General features: G+C 38.0%; 1 protein-coding gene across 3 annotated transcripts in view; it reads left to right on the top strand.

The window, feature by feature from the left end:
- rbm10 (RNA binding motif protein 10) overlaps window positions 1-17,975 on the top strand; it is a 33,094-nt gene extending 15,119 nt beyond the window's left edge. The window contains exons 8-23 of one of the 3 annotated variants that reach the window (XM_082145062.1): window positions 1,158-1,218; window positions 1,326-1,484; window positions 1,559-1,719; window positions 1,830-1,927; window positions 2,104-2,191; window positions 4,765-4,954; window positions 5,036-5,121; window positions 5,230-5,311; window positions 7,234-7,325; window positions 7,913-8,098; window positions 8,630-8,803; window positions 8,904-8,966; window positions 9,798-9,977; window positions 16,047-16,112; window positions 16,275-16,363; window positions 16,490-17,975. In XM_082145062.1, the coding sequence (XP_082001188.1) occupies window positions 1,158-1,218; window positions 1,326-1,484; window positions 1,559-1,719; window positions 1,830-1,927; window positions 2,104-2,191; window positions 4,765-4,954; window positions 5,036-5,121; window positions 5,230-5,311; window positions 7,234-7,325; window positions 7,913-8,098; window positions 8,630-8,803; window positions 8,904-8,966; window positions 9,798-9,977; window positions 16,047-16,112; window positions 16,275-16,363; window positions 16,490-16,565 (1,851 nt within the window). In that variant the 3' untranslated portion in view covers window positions 16,566-17,975. Of the gene's footprint in view, window positions 1-1,157; window positions 1,219-1,325; window positions 1,485-1,558; window positions 1,720-1,829; window positions 1,928-2,103; window positions 2,192-4,764; window positions 4,955-5,035; window positions 5,122-5,223; window positions 5,312-7,233; window positions 7,326-7,912; window positions 8,099-8,629; window positions 8,804-8,903; window positions 8,967-9,797; window positions 9,978-16,046; window positions 16,113-16,274; window positions 16,364-16,489 lie in introns of all 3 variants that reach the window. The other 2 variants (XM_082145061.1, XM_082145060.1) reach the window with 2 other exon arrangements.
- The last annotated feature ends 7,407 nt before the right edge of the window (window positions 17,976-25,382 follow it).

The raw sequence follows: 25,382 nt of genomic DNA, 5'->3' as shown, positions 1-25,382 counted from the left end.
TTATATTTATGTATTTGAATATAATTATATTGATTATGTCACCCTGGCTACGTTTACATGCACAACTTTTGTTTCAATCGGACTGAATTCATTTAGATTGATGAATCCGAACGTAGTGTTTACATGAACGCTAAACGTGATCGGGTTGATGTGCGCGTTTTCAGTATATGTAACAAGCTTCAAATCGGAATATATTTTTTGACATGCGCACACTGCACGTATATACTGAGTTTCCTGCTGTTTGCCCATAACCATTCTCCTACATTAGCTCTTTATTTTTTCTTTAACCGCAGACTTAATATTTATCCATTTCTGGTCATAATTTGAAGTAAATGAGCATACGAACCATTGTGCCGTGCTGCTTATATTTATCATCTGTCGTCTGTGGAGGAGAATCCGAAACAAGGACCGGTGGGACGTTGTCCTGCACCACTTCACGTATGCTGAGTGAAAGGAGAATTTTAGAATGACGGGACACTCATTTATACGATACTTTATTCAACAGGAAGAACAACTCGTTCAGCGCGTCATACATCGTGACACAATTTCAACGTCATTACACATGCGATGTCCTTTCAGTTTCTGTTTTCCATGCGATCAAGTGTTTACATGCTCTCTCTATCAGATTAGAAAAGGAATAAACCACCCCTTTCAATCGGATCGAAATCTAATTCGGATCGAGCTCAATCGGATCGAGTAAGGTGTTTACATGAACGCTTTTCAGTGCGATTGAGGCGTCAATCCGATTACTAGCGGATTATTTGGTTGCATGTAAACGTAGCCACTGATAGACCATGTGGAAAAAACATTCTCATAATGGTGCAGTTCTATCCCCAAACAATTGCATAGAAAACTCTGGAGACTTAGACCACATTAAATTAATGATATATTTAATGTGCTCTGTGTATGTGCGTTGATCAGTGTTTAGGTGAAAAGCGAAGTGATTGTGTCTCTTCAGAAGACTTGGATAAAACTGCTCAATTCGCATAATTACTTTTACAAATTTAAGATAAATGAAAAGTAATCTGGGTTTGGAACGACATGAAGCCGAGTATAGATGATGATAGAATTGTCATTTTTGATGAACTATCCCTTTCAGTGAACAAATACTTCTAAGTGATGTAGTTGTCTTCCGAAACATGTGTTTTGATTGGCAGTGTGGAGTGCAGAACTTCAAACGAAGAGAAAAGTGTTTCAAATGCGGAGTTCCAAAATCAGGTGTGAATGGAAAGAATTTGTTGCAGTTCCTCCTTTTCTCACGCTCCAAATGGTTAAAAACATGAATATTAATGTAAGTTCTTGCACATATGACTCTTTCTTTTCAGAGGCTGAGCTGAAACTCCTTCAGGTGCCAAAGAGTTTACCTTTGGGGCAGTTAAAGGACTCAGCTCAGGGTTTACTCCCCCTTCCCATCATATACCAGACAGCATCTCCAATTCTCAACTTAAGTTCCTCATCCCAGGCTGCCGAGGTGGCCAATGACAGTAAGTCGTACACACGTTTAACACTTTTACTTTAGGGTAAGACAGTGCTTACATCTGTGTTCACATCTCTTCAGCTCTGATCCTGCGGAATCTGGGACCCCATACGACACTAGAGGCCATTTTGTCCGCTTTAGCCCCGTTTGCTACTCTCTCCCCTTCAAATGTTCGGCTCATCAAAGACAAACAGACACAGCTCAACCGAGGGTTTGCTTTTCTGCAGCTCACTACTATCGTGGTAAGACAGCGACTCTACTTGCAAATGGCATCTGCTTGTATGTGTTGTGGCCACAACTCCCCAACAAAACGTGTAAGACTAACACAAACAGGTATTGCATCATGTTTTAGGAAGCTTCACAGCTGCTTCAGATCCTCCAGTCCCTGCAGCCTCCTCTCTCTATCGACGGCAAGCTCATCTCTGTAGAGTTTGCCAAGGGCTCCAAACGGTAGGAGTTCATGCTTTTCTAATACTGATCCTGCAGCGTTACACTGATGTCATGGTTGTGTAATAGGAAAATGCAGCACAGCCACACATTTGAGAGTGTTCACAGATCACATTATTACTGTAATGCTTTACATGTATGTTCTACAGTTTTGTGAGTGTTCTCCCTCTCTCTCTCAGCGATGTTTTTCTGGCAGATGGGAGTCGGGTGAGTGTGGCGACCGTAGCGAGTACAGCTATAGCTGCAGCTCAGTGGGCCGTCACTCAGGTACACACAGCACAGAGAAATGGCTTGATTAACAGCATAAAGACTCATATGCAGGAAATTATTAAAGGACAAGTTCGGTATTTTACACTTAAAGCCCTGTTTACAGATCATTTCTGTTGAAATAGAACGGTTAAGATTAAATTTTGGACACATGCTGCTGGCCTGAGAATTTTAGGTTTCTTTCGCTTTCGCTTAATTTTATCTTAACCGTTCTATTTCAACAGAAATGATCTGTAAACAGGGCTTTAAGTGTAAAATACCGAACTTGTCCTTTAACTCTAGGATCTTTAGTTAGTGATAATGAATGTGCACCCAAGGTGTAAACGCGGCCATGTTGCAAAGCAGATTGAATTGATATCAATTATTCCACTTAAACCACAGTTACAATTGTCAAGGTTTTGGACTGAAATGCTTGTGTTGAAATTGTTGAAAGTCACCGTTACTAGTTCAAAACTTTCATGATAATCTGTGATATGTAACTTAGAGCTTTAATTCTCTGCCCGACCCCGAGCCCGGACTCGACGGGCCAATATTTCCCGCCACTGTCCTCGGGCCGGGTCGGGTCGGGCCCTTGATAAAGCACGTCACGTGTCATGCGCAGCGTCTCGTCCACTCGCACTCGCAGTCTCGCACGCGTGACGCATCACACCTGCTGTGCGTGCTGTAGGCTATTCTGTTGCTATTCTAAGTGCAACATGGATCTTGAAGAAGCAAAGAAAAAAATTAAAACAGGAGAATTAACTTTGAGCAAGTTTGGAGGAAAATCGGAGGTATGGACACATTTTAAACTAGTCGTGGGGAGTGACAACATAATGTGTTGGCTTTGTCTCGTGCATTAAATGCGCACGCTGCTCGCCTATGACAGCAAAAAAAAACAAAAAAACGGGGACTTCGACGATGAACAGACAAGCAGTCTTGCCATGACAGAAATTATTATAGTAGTCAGCCTCAGGCCTCAATATCCGCTTTTGTAAATAATAACTATTTCTGAATAAACAAACAACGCAGTTTGCATGCTTCTTCCTTGTCGCATTAGGTCTATTCATTAAGATAATTGCACGCACAATTATGAACTTGATAAATGTTACAGATATGTTTTACTATGCACAAACAAATGCCTTTCAACTTACATGTGCAAAATTCAGAATTAAATGAATGTGCTGCAATTTGTACAAAAAGAGAGTCTGTAGTAGCCTACGTGTTTTAGCCATTAAATAAGCACATAGTTTCAAGTTTAAGTTTTGTTTTGAAGAAAGCTTTTCTTTAAAGTGAATTTCGTTTAGTATAAATTGTATCTTAATTTTAATACATTTTTCATCAACCAATTGCCTGGATTTAATACATAAAAAGCAATATAGCAGACATTATAATCATGACATGAAGTCGCCGGCGCGCCGCGGTCACACCATTTGAAACTCGTAACACACGCTGTCACCGAATTTACAAATGCACATCTTGCTTGTTGCTCACACATATTATGTTGAAATAACAATATGTTGAAGTAACATTATTAATAATAAATCTTTAAGAATATTTGATTGAATGCTGAATGTTGTGCTTGTTCAATTTAATAAAATTAAAACTTTAATTGTGATCATTAAAATTATTGAATATTGAGTGACCAATTTTTGCTCATTTATTAATAGTATTTATATAATATATATAACTGCGCAGCTCCCCCTGTAGCCTAAATGAGCACAGCAGCACCTGCTTAAAAAAAATTCTGGCACCGCCCCTGGTTATAACGGCCCACATATTAAAAATGGTCGGGTTTAAATCGGGCTCATAATTACAGTAAACGTGTCTGGCCGGGCTCGGACACAACGTGCTCGGGCTCGGGTTGGGTCGGGCTTGACTTTTTTGGGCCCGATTTAAGCTCTAATGTAACTAATGTCATAAACAAATGATTTAATAGCCAAACAAACTGAACGAGTCTCAAGCAATAACATTTTTGTATAAAATTTTTTAATATTACCACAATAATAACTAGTGATGCAACTGGAAATATTTGGTTTCGGCAAAAACATTTTTAAGTCTGAAATCATTGACTGAAAAAGTGGTTTAATTGTTTTCATTCAAGCATGAATGAACATCAGAAGGTTTATTTAAAGAAACAGTACAACCAACTTACAGAAATGTAATCACTCAATCAGTGTTTCAAACGCAGAAAGATGTGGATAAAATAGTCACGCAATACATTTACCTCAGGAAAACCATTCAGTGCCCATAAATTCATGTTTTATTCACGTTAGCTAGAAACATTTACTCTATAGAAGAGCATTTTGATAAATATACTGTATGCAGTAAATTACATATTCATTATATTTTTACTTGACCCTTTTTTTATAATTTTTTTATGTTTGTTTGAATAAATCCTTTTGGTGCATCAGTAATACTAACCCTTTCACAGGTTTTTCCTTAAGAACATATACATTGATTTTGTTCTTTGGATTCCTCTTGACAAATTTCAGCTTATGTATTGACAGTTGCAGAACATATTTGTCTTCCATTCAGTGTTGAGATGCGATTTCCTTCTTTAACACACTCTGCCAAATGTCTGTTTGTTGTTCCAGACGGCGCAGCTCTCGGGTGCAGCTGCGAGTGGTGATTTCAGTGTGCACCAGCAGGGGGCAGCAGCTGTGTTTGGGCAGGAGGCTGTGCTGGGTGTCAGTGCAGAGGCACAACCCTTTAAAGGGCCAGCGGCTGCGGGACTGATTAGCCACACTTTATTAGGCACTCCTGGCGGAGGAACTTCCTCCACAGGTAAAACTACAGCTCAGTTGCATCTGCCTTCAGCCTGTGGGTCTTTTATTGTAGTAAGTGTGAATGTGTTTTCCACCACAGGAGAAACAGGTGCTACCTCCTTATTGGCGCTCACAGCATCCCATACCCAGCTTGTTGCAACGACAACCTCCACACAGGCCAACCAGGTAGAGTTCTGTTTTTTTATTCATTATTTTATTTGTTTTGTTACTATCAAAATTCTAATTGTCTAAAAAGCTCTAATTGTCTGTGTGTGTGTGTGTGCAAAGGCCCAGGTGGAGATCATTGGGAAACCTCAGCCTGCTACACCGAACCAGCCTGCCACACCTGGAACTGCTCTGGAGTGCCAGCACTACCGTAAGCACACAGCCCAAAGCATTAAAGTGCTCCTGTTATGTTATTTTAAAGGCTCCTAATTTTGTCTCCTAAAACAGGTTTACATGCGTCCAAGTAAGAAGAAAATAATAATAATACTTGAATTTTCTCATATTATACATTGCAGCATCACATCTTTTCTCACTGTCTCTGAAACGTTTTGATAAAATATTCTGTCTCTCTCAATCCCTCCTTCACAAGAGCAATCTGATTGGTCAGATAGCTCAATCTGTTGTGATTGGCAGGGTTTGTACGGGTGCTTGAAATCCTTGAAAATGCTTGAATTTCTCAACAAATACCTGTCTGACTGAATAGTTCGTTTATTAAATGGAGAAATAAAATGTAGCCCTTCAGATACAGAGCGATTTGCACTACGCTGGCCAGAGCAAAAGTAGGCGGAGTTTTCATTTTGATTCCCGCGCTTGTTTGGATGCCCCGTTTTAATTGGCCATGCGGGTAATCGTCACATCGTCACTATTTTTAACTTTGACCGTGCCGTGCGCGAGCTCGTCAATGCTGCGCTCCGCTTTGGTCGTCGTCCTCGCGCGGCGCAAGCCATTGAAATAAATGGGTTTCATTGCACAGCGCATTCCGCGTCCTGTCTGAAAGGGCCATTAGTGACTGAGAGTACTTGGTATGATAATGTAATGTTAGTATTGCATGTCCGTTATGGCACGTTCATTTGTGGAATACGCAGTGAACAAAGCCAAAGTTAAGCACAGTAACTGTAACGTTAACTACCCGCAAATTAAAACTCCAAACGTTAGCCCAGTGAATAATGACAATCGCTGATTGCTGAACAGAAATCGTGTCAGATGGAGTGTCATACAAGTAGCCGACGGTAAGCTTGAGGATGGCCTTATGCAATATTTACACTGCTCTATTCCAGTAGATAAATGTATATGTCTTGGCAATGAAATATTTATTTTATTTTATTAATATAGGCTATTTATCAGACAGGTGCTTGTGCTTAGAGTCTTCCAGAGTCTTCTGGGTTCAAATGTAATTACAGGTTGTTGTTGCACCGTCTCAGATTTTCGTTGTTCAAACCTTGTCTTCATATTTTCAGCCCTTGAAATTACTTCAGTTTTACAGCCTGAAAATCACATTATCTGGGAAGCAATATTTGGACATTAATATAATGGAAAGTATTATTCATAGGCATTATCTACTTAGACAGTGATACATTTTGAAAAATAAAACTTGTGATTTGCTTAAATATCTGATCCTTCTGCTATTACGAAACACAATTTTGGCTGTTTATACCATTTTCTCTTTTAATGTGATAAAAACACTAAATACTAATTTTGACTATGTATTGGTATGTAATTTATGGTGGTGTAAGGTGCTGGAAAAAGCTTTAAAATGGACCTTGAAAGTGCTTGAAAAGTGCTTGAATTTGACCTTGGAAAAGGTGTACGAACCCTGGATTGGTCTACTCTGCTCTGATTGGCCAGACTGCCCAGTCTGTTGTGATTGGTCTACTCTGCTCTGATTGGTCAGATGGCTCAGTCTGTTGTGATTGGTCTACTCTGCTCTGATTGGTCAGATGGCTCTTCTGTCTTTTCGACATGTCGACAACACGAACCAAACTCTTCCAGGCCTCAGCTACAACTCCAGTGTTTGAGGGTCAAAGTAGACATTGTTCGTGGGCACCCAATAAAGACCATAGGCTGACATGCTAATTAGTTTATGCAGTAAGTTTAGGAGCCAATAACTCCATTTATAGTGCACTTTCATCTTTGAAACTTTGCCGATCTTTTACATTCACAAACCGCTATATTACACACTACATGAAAGGATATATTCAAAAAGCATAATAGGGGGCACTTTAATATTATTTTACCAAAAATGTTTTGTAGTTACTTTAGCTGACCTAATGATTTCTTTCCTCTTTCCTTCAGCGGATCCTGACGTGTCCACATACCATTACGATGAGAGCTCTGGTTATTATTATGACCCTCTCACAGGCCTCTACTATGACCCAAATTCACAGGTAATTGGATAATTTTTAAACCAAAAAAGTTACGGACTGCAGCTGTAAGTAAAGTGTTACCCAATATTATGACAGAAATAGTTTTCAGACTCAGGATTCAGTCAGTGATATAGCACCTAATAAAACTACGGTGTTTCAGCTGTGTCTAATCTAAACGCCTCTGATTGGCCACTGCATTCATAAGCTCAACAGATACGTGTGGGATTGGTTATAATGCACATCGCTGCAAAAATCAACACCTAAAAATAAATCTGATGCAACGTGCAGATCTAAATGTAATGCCGCAATCAACACTTTTCATTCATTTTCACTTTAATCACAACAGTCGTAATAGATTCAGTTTAATTGTGCAGGGGCATTTTAAGCCCCCTTATCTATTATGAGCATTTTTTTTTTTCAGTTTGGTGTAATTTTTGCCCCAAGCCCCCATTGATTTCCAATCTGATTCAGGAGAGTTTAATTGTGTAAGGTTCTTGGGTCTTTATTTGATGACGTCAGTGATGACCAAGCTTACTGCGCAACTTAATACTAATTCTATACAAACATACTGATACTGCAAATGTTTTCTGTTTGTGATGTTCTTCTAGTACTATTATAATCCCCATACCCAGCAGTACATGTACTGGGATGGAGAAAGCCACACGTATGTTCCTGCCCCATCACAATCGTCCGACGACACCACAGACCCTGCGGGAGTGACCTCTGACCTTTCAGGTGCTCCCAACAGCGGCAAGGACAAGAAGGACAAGCCCAAGAATAAGACGGCACAGCAGGTACACCCTCAGACTACTTAAGTCACCATGAAATCAAAAATGTGTTTACTGGCGCAACCTGTCACTCACACTCAATTCCCCATGGACAAAATCCCCATCCTACATTATTTTTTATTTCTTTTTTCTCTCTCTTCCATTTCATGCCGACTTTTAAATTAAAGGTGTTCAGAAATCAGAAATGCTCGCTGCTTGTGAATCATTTCACATGTTCAGGTTTACTGACGCATCTTAAGCCCAAAGTATACTTCAGTTTCTGCTGAAACGCACAGCTTTTTTGAGGCTTATGAGAGATAAAGGTCTTTGTACTAAAATGTCCCCTCACACAAACGCTCGTCATCTTGGCTGTCTGTTGTTGCCGCCATCTCCACAAGTTTAGGATAAACCTAAAGGTTTATTTTCCGACTGTGAAACAACAGGCCTTGGCAGTGTAAAAAACAAAGTATACTGTGGGCTTTAGAGGTGAGGTTTTGGTGAGATGGCGTGTCATTTAAATCGAGTATCTGTTCCTGATGTATCTGTATGTCTCTTCAGATAGCCAAAGACATGGAGCGGTGGGCCAAAAGTCTGAACAGGCAGAAGGACAATGGCCGATCGTCCTCGTCTTCCTCGTTGAGCACTAACTCTCAATTGATGGCACAGGGAAGACCCGATGACAGGCGGGAATCTGCCAGCGCGGATGCGGGATACGCCGTCCTGGAGATGAAGGTTGGGTTTTGTCTGACTAATGCCCTGCTGTTAAAATGCCACATCATGTCTGACTGATGGTGTGAATATTTTGTTTTTTTGTTTGTTTGTTTTCACACAGGGTGCCTTGCTGGAGAGACCTCAGATTCTGATGGAACAGATCAAACATCTAGAAGAAAGAGAAGTGTGTTTAGTTTTTGTTTTGTTACCCTACGACATTGATATACTCATGGCAAAGTTCTTTTCCATTCTTTGCTTGGGGATAAAAAGAAGTCTGAAATACTTTTGCAGCGAAATACTGTTAGCGAACATCCCAACACGAACATCCCAACGCCGTCCACACTGCTGAGAGCGACGGTTAGATGAATATGTAAATATGTTGTGCGTTTTCCACTCAATAACAAAATAAATACATCAAAAATGGCAGCGGTGAGAAAACAGCAGTTAAGAACGCATCTGATCATAGCGATGTGGATATGTTTGCACCAGCTCTGCAATTCGGCACTCCAGTAGTCACGTCATATTTATTACTATACCACTTTATACAATATGTTGTTTAAAAGCCAGCAGGTTTACTGTCACTTTCAATTAGAAGTACAACCTCAGTGTCTGCTATAAATCATCTCTCCAGGGTGTTCATGTTTTCACTTGCGTCTGACATTGACAGACTGAACAGAATAAATGAACCGGAGAAGATTTACACGTCGAAGAAGGCGGAGTCCCAGAGCCACACCTACCTATATTACCTATTATAATTTATTTCGGCCTGATTTACTTTAAAATTGTCACACCAGTTCCTTCTGCGATTTCGCTTTGAGTATATTGAGACCGTTACAATTTACATAATGGTGTTTGGTTCTTATATTATTTAGCATTTGTTTTTTAGCAGTAGTTTTTTGGGGCATTTATTTTAACTTGTTTCTTGTTTTGTGTGGTTTTATTCTGTGCATTTGAAAAACATTGTCTATTATTGGCACTGCAGTGTTTTAAAAGTCTGTTTGTGCTGGTCTCTCAGCTGAGTCCTCCTCCAGGTCTGGTGTCCGGCTACGGCGCAGAGACGGACAGTGAGGAGGAGGCCGGAGAGCGAGAGGAGAGACTGACGGACTGGTCTAAGCTGGCCTGTCTGCTGTGCAGGAGACAGTTCCCCAGTAAAGAGGCTCTGATCAGACATCAGCAGCTTTCTGAGCTTCACAGAGTGAGTGACGACTGCAGATCTGCCAACATAAGAGTCATGCTGAATGCCAAGATAGTGCTGTTTTTATTTCATTTTTCCTCCCCATTTATTTAGATTTTGAAAAGGAATATTAGCAATAACCAGTGCTCAGAGCCGGATTAACGCAAAGGCAAACTAGGCACGTGCCTAGGGCCCGATTGGCGGGATGGGGCCCAGACAGAGGGACAAAAAAAAAAAATATATATATATATATTTATTAATTAACTAAAAATAGTGACGATGTTTATCTTAACCATAGACTGTTACATTACTGCAGTTAAACCAATTAATGTGTCCGTTACAAAGCGGGTGCCGGCTTCTGAAAGTATGTGTAACGAACGCATCCATCAGGCGAGGCAAAAGCCTAATAAGCACACAAAGAAGCACAGCTCATAATGCAGGTGTGTGAGTTGTCGTCATCTCTTTTGGAGTGATTGCAATGTATTCTAAATATAAACGTGCCCAGACGCGACGCTTTGAATTTGCGCGTACAATGAATAACATCGCGTCGGGAGCTGACTAGTAAAAAAGCTACAAAATTAAAAGACAAGACGTCTGTATTCTAAGTTAAAAAGCCAACACACTACAACATTTTTAAATGTTTCAAATAAAGGATCTCATATCTATGGGTCTATCTTCTAAATTCTGCTGATGATTAGATTATGCCCTGACATTACGCCAATAATATCAGTTTATATATTTTTTTCTGCTCAGTAGCGATCGTGTCTTTCTCTTCCACTTGATTTGTGTATTTAATAGCATATTTAAGGTAGCAATGCAATATAAAAGCACTTATGCTCATCTACTGAAGTGGGATTCTGGAACTGTGAATAAATTGAATAAAACAGCAAAATAACAACAACAACAATAACATCTTCATTAAACAAAAAAGAGATTACCTTAGATAAAGTTTGATTAATATGTACATACAGTACCGGTAAAAGTCTGGACCCATTACTATTTTTAATGTTTTTGAAAGAAGTTTATTATTATGCTCTACAAGCCTGCATTTATTTGATCAAAAATACAGAAAAAAACAGGAATATTCAGCAAGGATGTGTTAAATATATAAAAAGTGATAGTGAAGACTTTTTTAAAACAACTTTTTAATAATCAAAAATCCTGAAAAAAAAGTATCACAGGTTATAAAATAAATATTAAAGGAGAAGTTCACTTTTAAAATGAAAATTCTGTCATCATATACTCACCCTCATGTTGTTTCAAACCTGTATGAATTTCTTTCTTCTGCTGAACACAAAGGAAGATATTTAGAAGAATGTCAGTAACCAGACAGTTCATGGGTCCCATTGACTTCCATAGTATTTTTTTTTTCCTACTATGGAAGTCAATGGGACCCAAAAACTGTCTGGTTCGTGACATTCTTCTAAATATCTTCCTTTCTGTTCAGCAGAAGAAAGAAATTCATACAGGTTTGAAACAACATGAGGGTGAGTATATGATGACAGAATTTTCATTTTAAAAGTGAACTTCTCCTTTAAGCACCATTTCTAACATTTGATAATAAATCCGAATATTATAAAGTTTTCTGAAGGATCACGTGACACTAAATTCAGCTTTGCATCACAGAAATATAAAGTATAGTAAAATAGAAAACCATTATTTTAAATTTTAATAATATTTCACTATATTATTTTTCTGTATTTTTGATCAAATAAATCCAGGCTTGATGAGCATAAGAGACTTCTTTCAAAAACATAAAAAATAGTAATGTGTCCAAACTTATGTACTGTGTAAGTAAAAATATACTGCTTTTAAAATTAAATGTTGTCTAAATAAAAAGGTTAGGAATCATATTTGTTTCAAGTGTTTTTTTATTGGGGGTGGGGGGCCTCCAACATGAATTTTGCCTAGGGCCTCCTAATGTCTAGAACCGGCCCTGCCAGTGCTATTACTGTTTAACTAACAAAAACATAATTTTTATTAGTTTTATTTTAAAGTCCCCCTGTAGTCAGTCATTTTATCCCTTAAAACTCATCTTTGATCACCAAAATTACATATTTAAAAATGTTTCCTTGAAAAAAATCTTCATGCCTTAAAATATCTTGAATGTAACTCTACACCCTTGCCTCATTTAGTATACGCGGTTCTATGAATATGCAAATGAGCCCTGCCTCCACTCACTCACTCAGCTCAGAGATCCACTCGTTGATGATCACACGTTGATCTGATTGGTTACAAGGTAGTTTGTGACGTCAGAAACACCAGCAATTTCAAACCGCGTTTTTGAGACTGTCTTTGGTTCACTGCAGAGAAAATACTCAGCAATGGTGTCGACTTATGAATCTGCACATGGTTTGTCTTAAAGCATATTAAAAACACCACATAGACATATAAACTACATTAAAAGCTTGATTTACACCACAGGGGGACTTTAATTTAAAAAAGCTGAAATATAATAAAATAGTCATATAACACAGGAGCAGATTCACCTCAGATCTTGAATCTAAATAAAAGGACACAATAACATTGTGAACAAACAAGTGTATTCTATGACAGATTGTTTCAGTCACTCAGTATGTATTTTATATAATGTTTAAATGGTGTAATATTTATTAATTTGATTTATGTGCTTATCCATTTAGTTGCGAGTGAAGTGCGTTTACAAAGAGACTATTGCCAAATCAAATTAAATAATTTACAATAAAATAAAATTACAACTGCATTAGATAATGTTATGAGATTGTTTAAAATAATATTTTGAAAATACAAATAAGAGATGTTGGACAGAAAATTATACTTTTAATCATGAAACTAAACCACCAGTAGGTGGCGGCAAGTGACCGTCTTAATGAGCGAATCATTGAGTCATTCATTTAAACGATTCGTACAAACGGCTGATTCATTCAAGAATGAGGCAGTTGTTTATGAATGGATCATTGAATCTTTGAATCAACCGATTCGTTTAAAACGCTGAAATGTTCAGTAATGAAACATTTTCACATTTTCAATCCTGATTGTATTCAGGAAAACAGCACTAATGAAAATATTAATACGTGGGTCAAAGACGAGATGTCACCATTTTGGTGTCCGCATCAAATTAAATTTACAAAAGTGATTTTACATACAAAAAAAAACATATTAAATGCAAGTAAAGTGTCTACTTTCATGTTTCAAATAACTTTTGTGAAAATAAAATGACAAAATATGAGTTAAATAATGCTCTAAAGTGTAAAATTGTCATTCAGCGTAATGGTCCAGACTTTGATTTTACTATTACATTTTTAAATAAACGTATAAAATACCATGTTAAAATAAATATTTGCTTCCTTGGCATGTTCACATAAGTGTTGGCTGTATCATAATAAAAGGACTATGTGTTATTTTTTTCCTTAAGTATTGAAATAACTAGGGGACTTTTGTCCCGAATATGCAGTTTGTCAGAGGTCATTCAGTGTAACAGGATCAGAAAGCCATTTTGAAATTAAATAAACAACCAATAGTCATCAAGTAGTCTGTGACATCATCAATGGGCACCCTGAAGATTGTGTGGTGCTGCAGCAAGTTAAGTTTATTGCTCTTAAATATTTGATAAGTTCACCTTTTCATAGTTGTAACTTGAGTTACAAAAACACGTGTCATTCAGTGAAATGCCAAAAAACACTTTTATTGTTAGATTTTTTGAAAAACAAGTAAATGTTGTAAATAATTATGATTAATCTTTCTGGTCAAGTTCACTGTTTGATATAGGTGGCTAGTTGTTAGCTAGCAATATTAGCTTAAGTAGAAGTTTCGTCATTCAGGGTAATGTTTTGTCATTCGGTGTAATGCAAATTGTCTGTTACACCACAGTGTCATCCATTACACTGAATGACAGTGTCACTGTTTAGATAACATTTTTAGCATTTTATTTATATTTCAGACAAATGAGGGATGTTTAGCACTAAAAGAAAATATTAAACTTTATAGATATTAATGTTTAAATGCATTTTTTTATGCGTTACTGATTTACTTTAGATGCCCACAAACAAAGAGAGAGTTATAGGCACCGCCAGAAAGTTAATGCAGACCCAGTAGCTAGGGCAGCACTTTTAGCAAGGAGACGGGAAAGGTATTGAGAATTGCAATGTCAAAATAATAGGGCTGGGTTAAAAAGATTGATTTCTCGATTTTAATCGATTCTCATTTTAAAGAACCAATACTGATTTGTAAATCGATCTTTCAGTCTATGCTGTTTTCAGTTGATGTTAATCAATATATGATTTATTTGAAATCGAATCAAATCGTGAAATTTGAGTCAAAGTGCATTTATCCATCATAAAAGTTTATCTATCCATCATAAAAGTGCATCTATTCATCATTGAAGTGCTCCTCATTGCTCTGGGGGGTTAATAAAGGCCTTCTGAAGTGAAGAAAAAAGAACACTTGTTCGTGTAAGAAAAATATCCATATTTAAAACTTTATCGACTAAAATAACTAGCTTCTGGCAGACGGCTATACGCATCGATTTACGGTGGACGAGTAAACCGTGACCTGTCGCACAACATAATGACGAACGTGGAAGCGCAGAGCAAATCACGAAGAGTCTAAAACGAGAATTTTTAAAGAGAAATGTCGGAGAAGTTTGAGTTTGTTGCCCAGCCCTGTTTGTTTGAACCGTGAGAGGCTTTAAACTTACGATACTCCTATATCTACGTCATACATCTTCAAGTGTTGCTCTTTTGGCGTAAGTTGACTTGCATAGGCTGTCTGCCGGAAGCTGGTTATTTTAGTTGATAAAGTTTTAAATATGGATATTTTTCTTACACGAACGCATCGCTTCACTTCAGAAGGCCTTTATTAACCCCTCAGAGCAGTGTGGAGCACTTTAATCATGAATAGAGGCACTTTTATGATGGATGGATGCTTTTTTTTATGGACTTCAAAACATAAACGGCCATTCACTGCCATTATGACGCTTGGAAGAGCCAGGACATTTTTTAATATAGCCTAACTCCGATTGTGTTCGTCTGAAAGAAGAATGTCATATACACCTAGGATGGCTTGAGGGTGAGTAAATCACGGGGTAAATTTGATCTTTGGGTGAACTATGTGTGTTTGTCCTTCAAGTTTCAAGTTCTCAATGAAATGAGATATGCTGATTATACAGTATTACTACCAGTTCAGTTCATTTTTACATGAATATATGCATTGTGGAATAAAATGGTTATTCTTTTCAGCATCTGCTTCTGTGATTTGCTCAGGAATTTAATGATACAGAATAATATTCAAAACATTGCAATAATAGGAACAATGACAACATTTTCTCAATTTTTATCAAAATGTCATTCAGAGTAACAAACCATGGTCATTCGGTGTAACAGATATATTTATGTAAAAATTAAACAATATACCGGTACTTTTTCTGAGCTGTACTTATTAAAATATGTAAAACAATATGTGCTCCTACTAAATTTTATTAGATTTTAATTGATTTTCTATTCCTTACAAAAACTTCTTGCTGACAAATAGGTAAAACCTAATGGTTTAAAGTGTAAAGATTTAAAATTACAAATAATTATTATTTGGGAGCTGCACTGTGATCTTTAAATAGAATCCTATAATATGTTATCAAATTAGAGTTTTTCTAAAAATGTCTGATAAGATTTTTTTGCAATAAAAATATTGTTACACTGAATTACATTTTAGTGGGTGTCTTCAGTAAAATCACAGTAAAAATGTATGGTGGTAATTATTTTTTGCTCAGAAAAATATAAAGTTAAACAGGACATATTCTAATGTATGTGAAAAAGAATAAATTTAAAGCAGTTTTACACTTTTATTTTTTTGATGCTTGAAACCCCCTTTTCGTCTTTGACCCACATACCATAATGCTAAAATAATAACAGCAATAACTAGACCAACTGTGCTAGCTGTGCAACTAAACACTTGTACCAAATGATTGTTCACACTTAATTTTTGTCTCGTTTTACTTAGGATATTTTTGCTGGCAAAAATTCAAGAATGCAAAATTCAGGCTGCAACAAGCAACCAAATGAATGAACAGAATAATACATTATATTCATGTCCTTGTCTTTATTCCTCCATGTGCAGCAAAACCTGGAGCAGAGGAGAGCCAGACCGGGCCAGCCAGAGGCACACGAGCGATCCGAAACAGAGGTAAACCCATGATTACATCTCCAACCTCCTCTGATAGGATCCGCAGTGTGGAGTTATTATTTCCAAACAACCAATTCCCTCCTTAACAACTATTTTTTTTCTACGATTCATTGATTTGACACTTCTGAAGTATTGACCTCTGGGTGGCGCTCTTCATTTCAGCTGAAATACAGGGACCGGGCAGCAGAAAGGAGGGAAAAAGGGGCCGTCCCACAACAACCCGATGCAAAAAAGAGGAGATTCAGCCCTAAGTAAGTGGAACGAGTGAAGTTGTAAAGACATTGCACCATGTTAATAACATGTTATTGGGGGTTTACTATGGTAATAGCATGGTGTTTGAGTATAATGTCTAATGTTTTGCTCTTGCACATGGTCAGCAGTGGCGTCGGATCTCAGATGCTTCCAGGAAGGATGGAAAAAGGCTTTTTCATTCGCAACCTCCCAGTGGAATAATGCTGTGCTTCTGTGGACTTTCTTCAATACTAAACGAAACGCCTCGTGAGCAGTTTTTAATCTTGTGATGCGGAACATGTGCACAGTGTTTCTGTACAGAGCAACAATGCAGCTAAGAGACCATCACAATTAGAATGATGCGGACATATATATGTATGTATATGTATATGTACATATATATATTGGATTCAGGTTGATTAATGAAAAACCCTCAGGACCCTGAGAAAAAAACACTATACAGCACACTGTTACTGTAAATACAGTCCAACTGTGTGGCATTCTTGTACTTTAGCCCATCGTCAGCTTCCCAGAAAGCAATTTGTGAACATTTGTAGATGGCATGAATTTAAGCGAAAGATGTTGGAATTCTGGGAAGCTGAGAAAATGATGTCAGACTGCGATAATCCAGAAACTATTTCTTGAGTTTCTTTCGAATTTGAATACATCTTTTTGTCCCTTTGAGCAACAGCCGGTGGCCGTGAGGACAAGCTTTGCTGATGTTTGCCTGTAAGTGTGCTATGCATTTCGCATGTCTCGTACGACATGACAGTCTATGCAGAAATGACAGACAACAGGCGTCTGTGAAGACTTGCACTGTAGATTCTTCTTTAGTGATTCTCTTCAAGAAAAGGCACAGCAGATTATTATGGTTTACTTTCCTAATTTGCAGTATATATCATAAATGACTTATAAGCTGATATATATATATATATGGTTTTTCAAATGTGAATTTATGGTGGTCAGAGTGAGTTTGAGAGTATATGTCCTTATCAGCACTAAGTGCCGTTATGTTTTTGTTTGTTTTTTAATGTCCATACATACAAAATCATGTAAATCTTGCTAATTTTGCTTAAAGGTTATCAGAAAAGGCTAAAAGCCTATTTTGTTTGATAGTTATGATTTAGAAAATGGTTCCTAATGAGAATTATTTTATGTGAATATAGAATGATGATAATGTGATGTTTTGAAAGCAGTTTTTTTCTTTTCTTATATTGACACCTCAATGCAATAAGAGGATCTCACAAAACCTGTCAAAAACACGCCTGGTTCTCATTTCATCACAAATCCAAATCAGAAAGAAAATCTCTTAATTTACTAAATTGTATTTAATTATACAAAAAGAAAATAGAGCTTATTTTTAGGACCATTAAGATTTTCTTATATTGTATTTGTGACACTTTCATTCCAGTTCAGCATTCACAGTCTGGGGGGGGAAAAAATCTTCTTTTTCACTGTAATTTGAGAAGAAAAAAAAACGTTTTCTTTTTTCTTTTATTATGCTATGAAATATGACTTTGTGAGATATTTCTTCTTGCGATTCAGTGACGTTTGCAATGTGAATTTGTCCCCACCAACCCAATATGTACTGAAAGAGAGCATTTGCACAATACAGCTTCCTGTGTGACATCAGTTTGGGGTCCGTTTTATTTTTTATTTGAAAGAAATTAATCATTTTATTCAGCAAACATGCTAGCCTGGGAAAACCCAGACAACTTCCGGCAAATTTAGATTTGCTCTGCAAGTAGTCTGCCAAAGAGCTCATTCAAGCCGATTTCTAATCCGTCGAAATTGAGGCACCAATCAGAAACGTTGGGGCGGGCTTTACACGATGACGATCGCTCTGATTGGTTTTAGGTCTATCCAATTAGCCTTTCGCCGAGCTCCGCCCCCCTTAGTTACTCTTGCTACGTCCGACAAACAAATGGTCAATCCCAACCAGCGCGACAGATTGCCATGACGGGAAGAGGTATACCCGTGCGTGTCAGTGACCTTTTTTGGAGAAATACCTCCGATATCCTCCAGATCGAGGCAAAAGGGGTTACAGTATGCAGTGGAGGGATATATTCAAAATATAAAAATACGCAATGGAGACACGACTACTATCGAGGCTAATGCTTACCGGTCTCAAGGGAAAATTACACTTAAGGTACTTTATGCAACCGGGCACAGGTCATGGGGTTTCTCATATTTCGCTTAAGTTCTCCCTTAGGTTTCCCTTAAACCTAAGGGTGTTGCAAAAAAAAAAACCTTAAGAGTTTTTTTAAGGGTTTCTTCAAGTGAAACGTCATAAATTCTTAGAATTTCCCTTAAACGCTGTTTTTTCACTTAAGTAATCCCTTAAAAAGCGTTAAGTGTTGCATAAAACCCCTTAAAGGTAATTTCCCTAAGTATAACTTAAAGGCCCGTACACAGTGTAGACGCTACTTGGCGTATATCTTCTTCGCTGTTACGTATGTGTGCTCGGCAAGACCGTTTTGTGTTTGAGCGCCCCCAAGTTGTGTTTTACTGTAACTTCAGAAGCTCCAGATACGTGAGCAAAAGCGCCAATCTCATTGGTCGGATAGTTTTTGATATCGGATATCGCGCGCAAAATTCGTCCCGGTGTGTACGGGCCTTTAAGGTTACGATTTCCAAACCTTAAGGCCCGTACACACCGGGACGAATTTCGCGCGCGATATTCGCCGACGTTTAACGCCTCGTGACTAAACAAAGGGCGCCAATGTGAGTGTACACACCGACGCGAAAAACGCCACGCGTAAAAGCGTAATTTTTTTTTAAACGCCTAGGGTTCGTTTTTTGGTTTGACGCGCCGCGTCAAAAACTATCCGACCAATGAGATTGGCGCTTTTGCTCACGTGTCTGGAGCTTCTGAAGTTACAATAAAACACAACTTGGGGGCGCTCAAACACAAAACGGTCTTGCCGATCACACATACGTAACAGCGAAGAAGATATACGCCCAGTAGCGTCTACACTGCCCATAGACAGACACTGCCGGGAAGAAATGACGAGGAAGATGCAAGGCAAGATGAATGTAGAGCTGTTGGTATCGGAATAAAGAACTATATGACAAACGCGACAGCGACTACAAAAATCTTGTTAAAAGAGAACTGTTATGGAGTGGTATTGCAGAGTATAGACTGTTATGGAGTGGTATTGTATTTCTGTTTTACATTAAGCGCCATCTAATGTCAGGGAATAAATTTGCATGTTCACTCGGCTCATCGTCAGCGAAAATCATGTTAAGAGTAACGTGGACAAAAATAAGATGACATGGCTGAATTTATGGAACCAGCTGAAGATCATTATGTGGCAAGAATAATTTTTATGGATAGGGAGAACCCTTTGGACCATCTTAGCCATGAAAAATTGCGGGGGCTCTTTCCCGTCATTTAAACGCAACGGTCAAAAACATTTTTTCTTTTACCATATTCGTCAAGAAGAATGCATCTCTCCTCCTCTGTCCAATTTTTCTTTCTTTTTTGTTTTCTTTATCCATTCCGATATCCTAGCCTACTTTATTTGATGAAACTGCGAAAGTGTAGTGTTAGTGTTTTGCGTATCTATGGCAACAACAGACTTTTATAACGTGAATCCAGGATCGCTGTCGTGAAACACTTAAATGTTTCCCTTACCTAAGAGAACCGTTTAAGAGATTATATGCAACACCCTTAAGTTATTATCTTAGGTAAGGGGAAATCGTATCACACTTAAGGGAAAAACTTAAGGTGCTTTATGCAACCGGGCACTGTACCTCAAATGCAACCAGCACAGCCCTGTGGACCAGTCATGCTCTTGCACTGCCGGGTAAGTTCTCTTTATGTTGTGGTCTATTATTGTCTATTGCGAGTAACTATTTTGTTCAATTACAAGGGTATGTTAGATAGCTAAACCTACATCATGTGCGTCAAAGCCATTCAAAGCTAACGTTAACTTAACTAACATTTCTCTGTTGTTTTGAGAATAGCCGTTTTGAGAATCAGAATGTTTTATTTCCATTGTTGATGAACAGAATTCACAAATAGGAAATTGCTTTGGCTTAAAAGGTGCATAACAGATAATATAATAAAATGAAATGGATAAAAACAAAATATAAGGCATTCAGATATCCATTTTATTTTATTATATTATCTGTTATGCACCTTTAACTAAGCCAAAGCTATTTCCTAGTTGTGAATTATGTTAATATTATTAATTAGAATTATGTAGCCTTACCTTTGAGCAGACGTATTTATGCTTCGTAATGTTTGACACATTTAACTGGGAGTGGGGCCGTCCACAATGTTTCATCCATTGTAGGCACCGCTCGCGTTGTGTTTTCGGCTTTGGGAATGGAAAGAACACAACTCCTCCAGACAATCTCTCGGGGTATCTAGTGTCCGATGTACAAACGCCGTGTGCGCACCGCTTCACCATCTTGCTTGGAGAGTCAATGTTTGTCGGACCTGCTCACATAGTAACGGTTGCTATGATGTGTGATTGGACAATGGCCGTTTTGGGGGAGGGGCCGGCGAGAGGTCAATTGCGCCCAGAAGCATTTGAGCGACGTCCGTTGGTGAAGCGCATTATATTCAAATTGCAAACACATGAGGACAGTCTCCATGAAAGACCCACTGGCGAATGAACGTGCTACTACATTTCTCTCCGAAACGGTAGGAAATTAAATTAGATTTAATAGAGTATTTTAACTGTGACAAAGATGATTGACAGGGCAGTTTACGTGACAGGATGCACGCGACAGATCCGTCCGAAAAAGATGACGAAGTAGTAACTTATGTCCCAAAGCTTGCCTACTTTTTTGCTACACATTCAAAAGTAAATACATGTTCTTCACAAAAAGAGTACTTATGGCGTAGTGTAACTTAGGCGAATTGGGGACACAGGGCCCTGTCCCAAATGGCGCACTTCATGCGGACTTTCGGTCTCGTGGACTTGAATTGCGCGTGCTCGCTGAGTCTACGAGTCCGTAGGCCGTCCCATTCAGCATTTTACCGCTCTGAAGTGTGCTCAGCAGCGCCCCCTTTGTACCCTTGAAGCGGTCTTCCACGAAGCCCGCATAGATGCAGGCTCCACGCACTTTAACTACCCAGGAATCCTTGCGAAAGGCCAATCAGACAACAGATGGGAGGAGATTTCACTCACGGATAATTGTTGACATGGCTGAGAAGAAAATATTACTGTTTTTATGACCTAAATTTACATTTTACCAGTTGTTACCTACATACAAACATTATGGTCATCGAGCAGTGGTTGATGTCTCAAACATAATAATAGCGCGTTTAATAATATGATCGCATTATGATTCATTAAATAAATAGAACCGAATGGCAGGGCTTTACTGAGTCATATGTAATCAGAGTATGAATATTGAAACCTGTAAATTGAAAAAATTATGTTTAAATTATGTTTTAAAATTGTAATCTTAGTTCAAATGGAACATTATGTATTATTATATACAACTGTATAAATCATTTAAATTAAGCATGATTTATCTATTGTCTAATGCCCAGGTGATATGCACAATATCAAAATATACAACTGTAAAATTAGGCTGTGTAGTGGACATGGAGATAAGACGTCGGAGCGCAAAAATGTGATTTCTCCTGTCCAACAACAACCAGACCGTTATTTCCGGCATGCCGATCGAGTCTGTCCCAAAAATACCTCTCAATGCGCCCTCGTGGACTCGCACCAAGGGCCCTATAGGTCTGCACTACATGACGTCACCAAAGTGTGGACTCTGAGGAAGTCCACAAGTCCGGAGTGTGCCATTTGGGACAGGGCCCATATGGCTTTACACTATGACGATTGCTCTGATTGGTTTAGGTCTATCCAATTGCGCCCAGAGGCAACGTCCGTTGGTGACGCCCCTTTGGAAATGAGTTATTAATGAAGCTTTGCCAGACCATAACTCAGTTACTACTGAGAATGGTCTGGTCTTAGCCAGGCTACAAATATGCATCACATTGATCAAAAGTGACAGTAAAGACTTTTATATCGTTACATAAGATTTCTATTTAAAATAAATGTTGTTCTTTTGAACTTTCTATTCTTCAAAGAATCCTGAAAAAAATGTCACGGATTTAACAAACATATTACAGCATAACGAAACATAATTTAGCACAACTGTCATCAACATTGAGAATGATAATAAATGTTTCTTAAGCATCAGATCATCATATTAGAATGATTTCTGGAGGATCATGTGACACTGAAGACTGGAGTAATGATGAAAATTCAGCTTTGATCACAGGAATACATAAAAATATAGTTATTTTGAACTGTAATAACTCATAATATTGTTTTGGATCACATACGTGTCGTGCAGCCTTGGTGAGCATAAAACACTTATTTTGAAAACATTAAGAAATCTTACCGATCTCAAACTTTTAACACACAAAACGTTTATTTTGAATCATAACCGCCTCTTTCTTGGCCAGTGCATATTCATTGCGCTGCATGTCTTAGATGTTTGTGGTAAGGCTGTGATTAGTTTTAATACTCAGTGAAATGGTTGCGCTGCATGGGAAGCATTTACTGCATAATACCACAACACAGGCCAAGTGTTCAAGAGCGAACATGGGAAAGATCTTGTTAGGGCAAGACCGTTGAGATGATTACATTACCAGTCATGTAGAATATGAACCTGCCACATACAAATATATGGTCGGCATGGCAGCAAACGGTATTAACAAGTGAAGTCTTGTTGGTTTTCGCTTAATCCAAGGACCATTTTCTTCTTCATTCCAGTTTAAGGATTCTTGGAAGGAACGGCCGGTTGGAAATACAGGCTCATTGAGTTTCCTCCCTGTCCTGGAGGGAGTCGCTGCATGGACAACACAAACGGCACAAAACACACTCCGTCCTGTAAGCTCTTTTGTTTATGACAGCCTGAGGACGGCATGCGTGACATCGGAATGTCTAAAGCCATAATTGATCACACACCTCAATATTTTTTTATTTTTTTTATTCACATCCTGTTGGAAAATGACAGACTAATTCAAGGAATGAATAGATAATGTTTCCAATGAAAGGTGTGCTGGGTCAAAGGTCATTGATCACATTCAAACCGTAGAGTTTAAAAAAAACACCAAAAACTTTCTAAAACGTGTGCTTGTACATCACATGCTTCTAAGCCACAAATACACACAATACAGGAAGTTACAATCTGTACATCAGATGGACACATTCAAAGCAGGAGGTGTGTGTATTCCAGCATGGCACATGGGCGTTTCCTTAAGGAACGTTTCAGGATCAGTGCAAGTTCAGTTTGTGAGGAAGCTCGTCTCCACCACTGAATAACAAGTAAAGAATATCATTTGCGACTTTTTAATCTCACAATTCTTACTCTTTTTCTCGCAATTCTGACAACTATTCTCAGAATTTTGTGATGTGAGCTTCCAATTTAGAGTTTTGACAAACTCAAAATAGTCAAAATTGTGAGTTTATACCCTGCAATTTTGAAAAAAAGTTGCAATTATCTTCTTTTTTTGGGGTGGTGTAAACAAGCTTCCATATGTTTGACCTGTGACATCTGAAAACGGTCTCATCCCACAGTAAAACAATTCATAAATAAAAATAATACAGTAATGCACTTACAGTTGGTGTATATGCAGGACTGCACTAGGTTGAAAATAAAAATACACAAAAGTATTTCAAAGTTTGAAAGTATTGCCACAAAAATAATACACAAGACTAGTGGGGGGAAAAAATCACTTTTCCGAGAATTTATATTCAACTCCTAACCAGTGTTCTCTCTCTCTTTGTTTTTTTTTTTTTTACTATTATTTATACACTATTGTATTCATGTTTTGAAGTGGCTATGATATATATTGTTTTGTGCTTTATTTTTTTATTATTATTATTATTACGTATTACTTCATAGGTTTAATTAGTTTTTATTACCTTTTTAGTTATTTATTTCCAATTTTAGTTAGTTGTCTAGGCAACATTGCAAATTTTCTTTTCGTTTAGTTTTTCCATCTAATTAAATTATTTATTTTTCCATTTCATTACAACCTTACAGCTAATTTAACACATTTTCGAAAGGAAGAAGAACTAATATAAGTGCTTTAAGCACATGCTTCACATTTCCTCTGTAATGTTTGCCTAAATGTCCATTGTAAGTGCATTATTGTACTACATTTAACTCTTTCCCCGCCATTGACAGAATGTTTGAGAAGGGTATCGCTGCAGGGTATCTCCTAAACGGGGTGTGGCTTCCTCCTATTGACAGACAGTCAGACATGACACGCATGTGTGATCTCCCCCCCCAAACGTTCCCACGCGTAAAAATAACTTTTTATTTTAGATCGACTAGAAACTGTTTAATTTAAAGATATATGTATGTTAATGACAATTAGCTGAAGCCAGAGCCAATAGCGCAAGTCCTTGTTTGGGGAGACCCCGCCCCCTTTTGAGGCTCTGCCCACTTTTGGAGTTCACGCCCCGTTTTGGTCTGCAGCTGAATCTACTTGGAATTTTCTGGCTTTCTGTGTTTTCACTGTTATACGGTAGAGGGCGCTATTACGCACCTTCTGAAAGAATACTGAATCTCCTGATCAAAACAGGCGAAAAAGCAGAAACAAGAGTTAGCATATGTAAGCAGATGCATAATGTAAAATAGTGCGATCATCAACATTAAACAGCATATAAATCAAAACTGCCCAATGTTACTGAATGAAAGGACAAAATCTTATTGAGACAGGACAAGGGCAGTCCGGAAGGAAGAAGTTTAGCCTTTTTAGCCAAGAAAAACGGTCCAATAAAGTGATATATTGATACACCTAAAAAGCAGAAATGATGCTCATTCATGCTCCAGATACAGAGGTGAATGAATGAATGAATGAGCAGACTGTTGGAAAGCTAAATTAGGAGATATTGTCTTTTTGAAGAGGTTAAGGAGGTGTTTTGGTTGGTTATTGATGTGAAGACTCAATCCTGTCACCCCAACAGTGACACACCACTACATTATAGGACTGTGAAGCTTTGATGGATCTCCTCCATCTAGATTTTCTCAGCTTATTGCTCAAAATCT

Source organism: Leuciscus leuciscus (assembly GCF_965113295.1).
Source record: "Leuciscus leuciscus genome assembly, chromosome: 18".
NCBI classification, from domain to species: Eukaryota; Metazoa; Chordata; class Actinopteri; order Cypriniformes; family Leuciscidae; genus Leuciscus; species Leuciscus leuciscus.
This window is presented reverse-complemented; position numbering and strand designations above follow the sequence as displayed.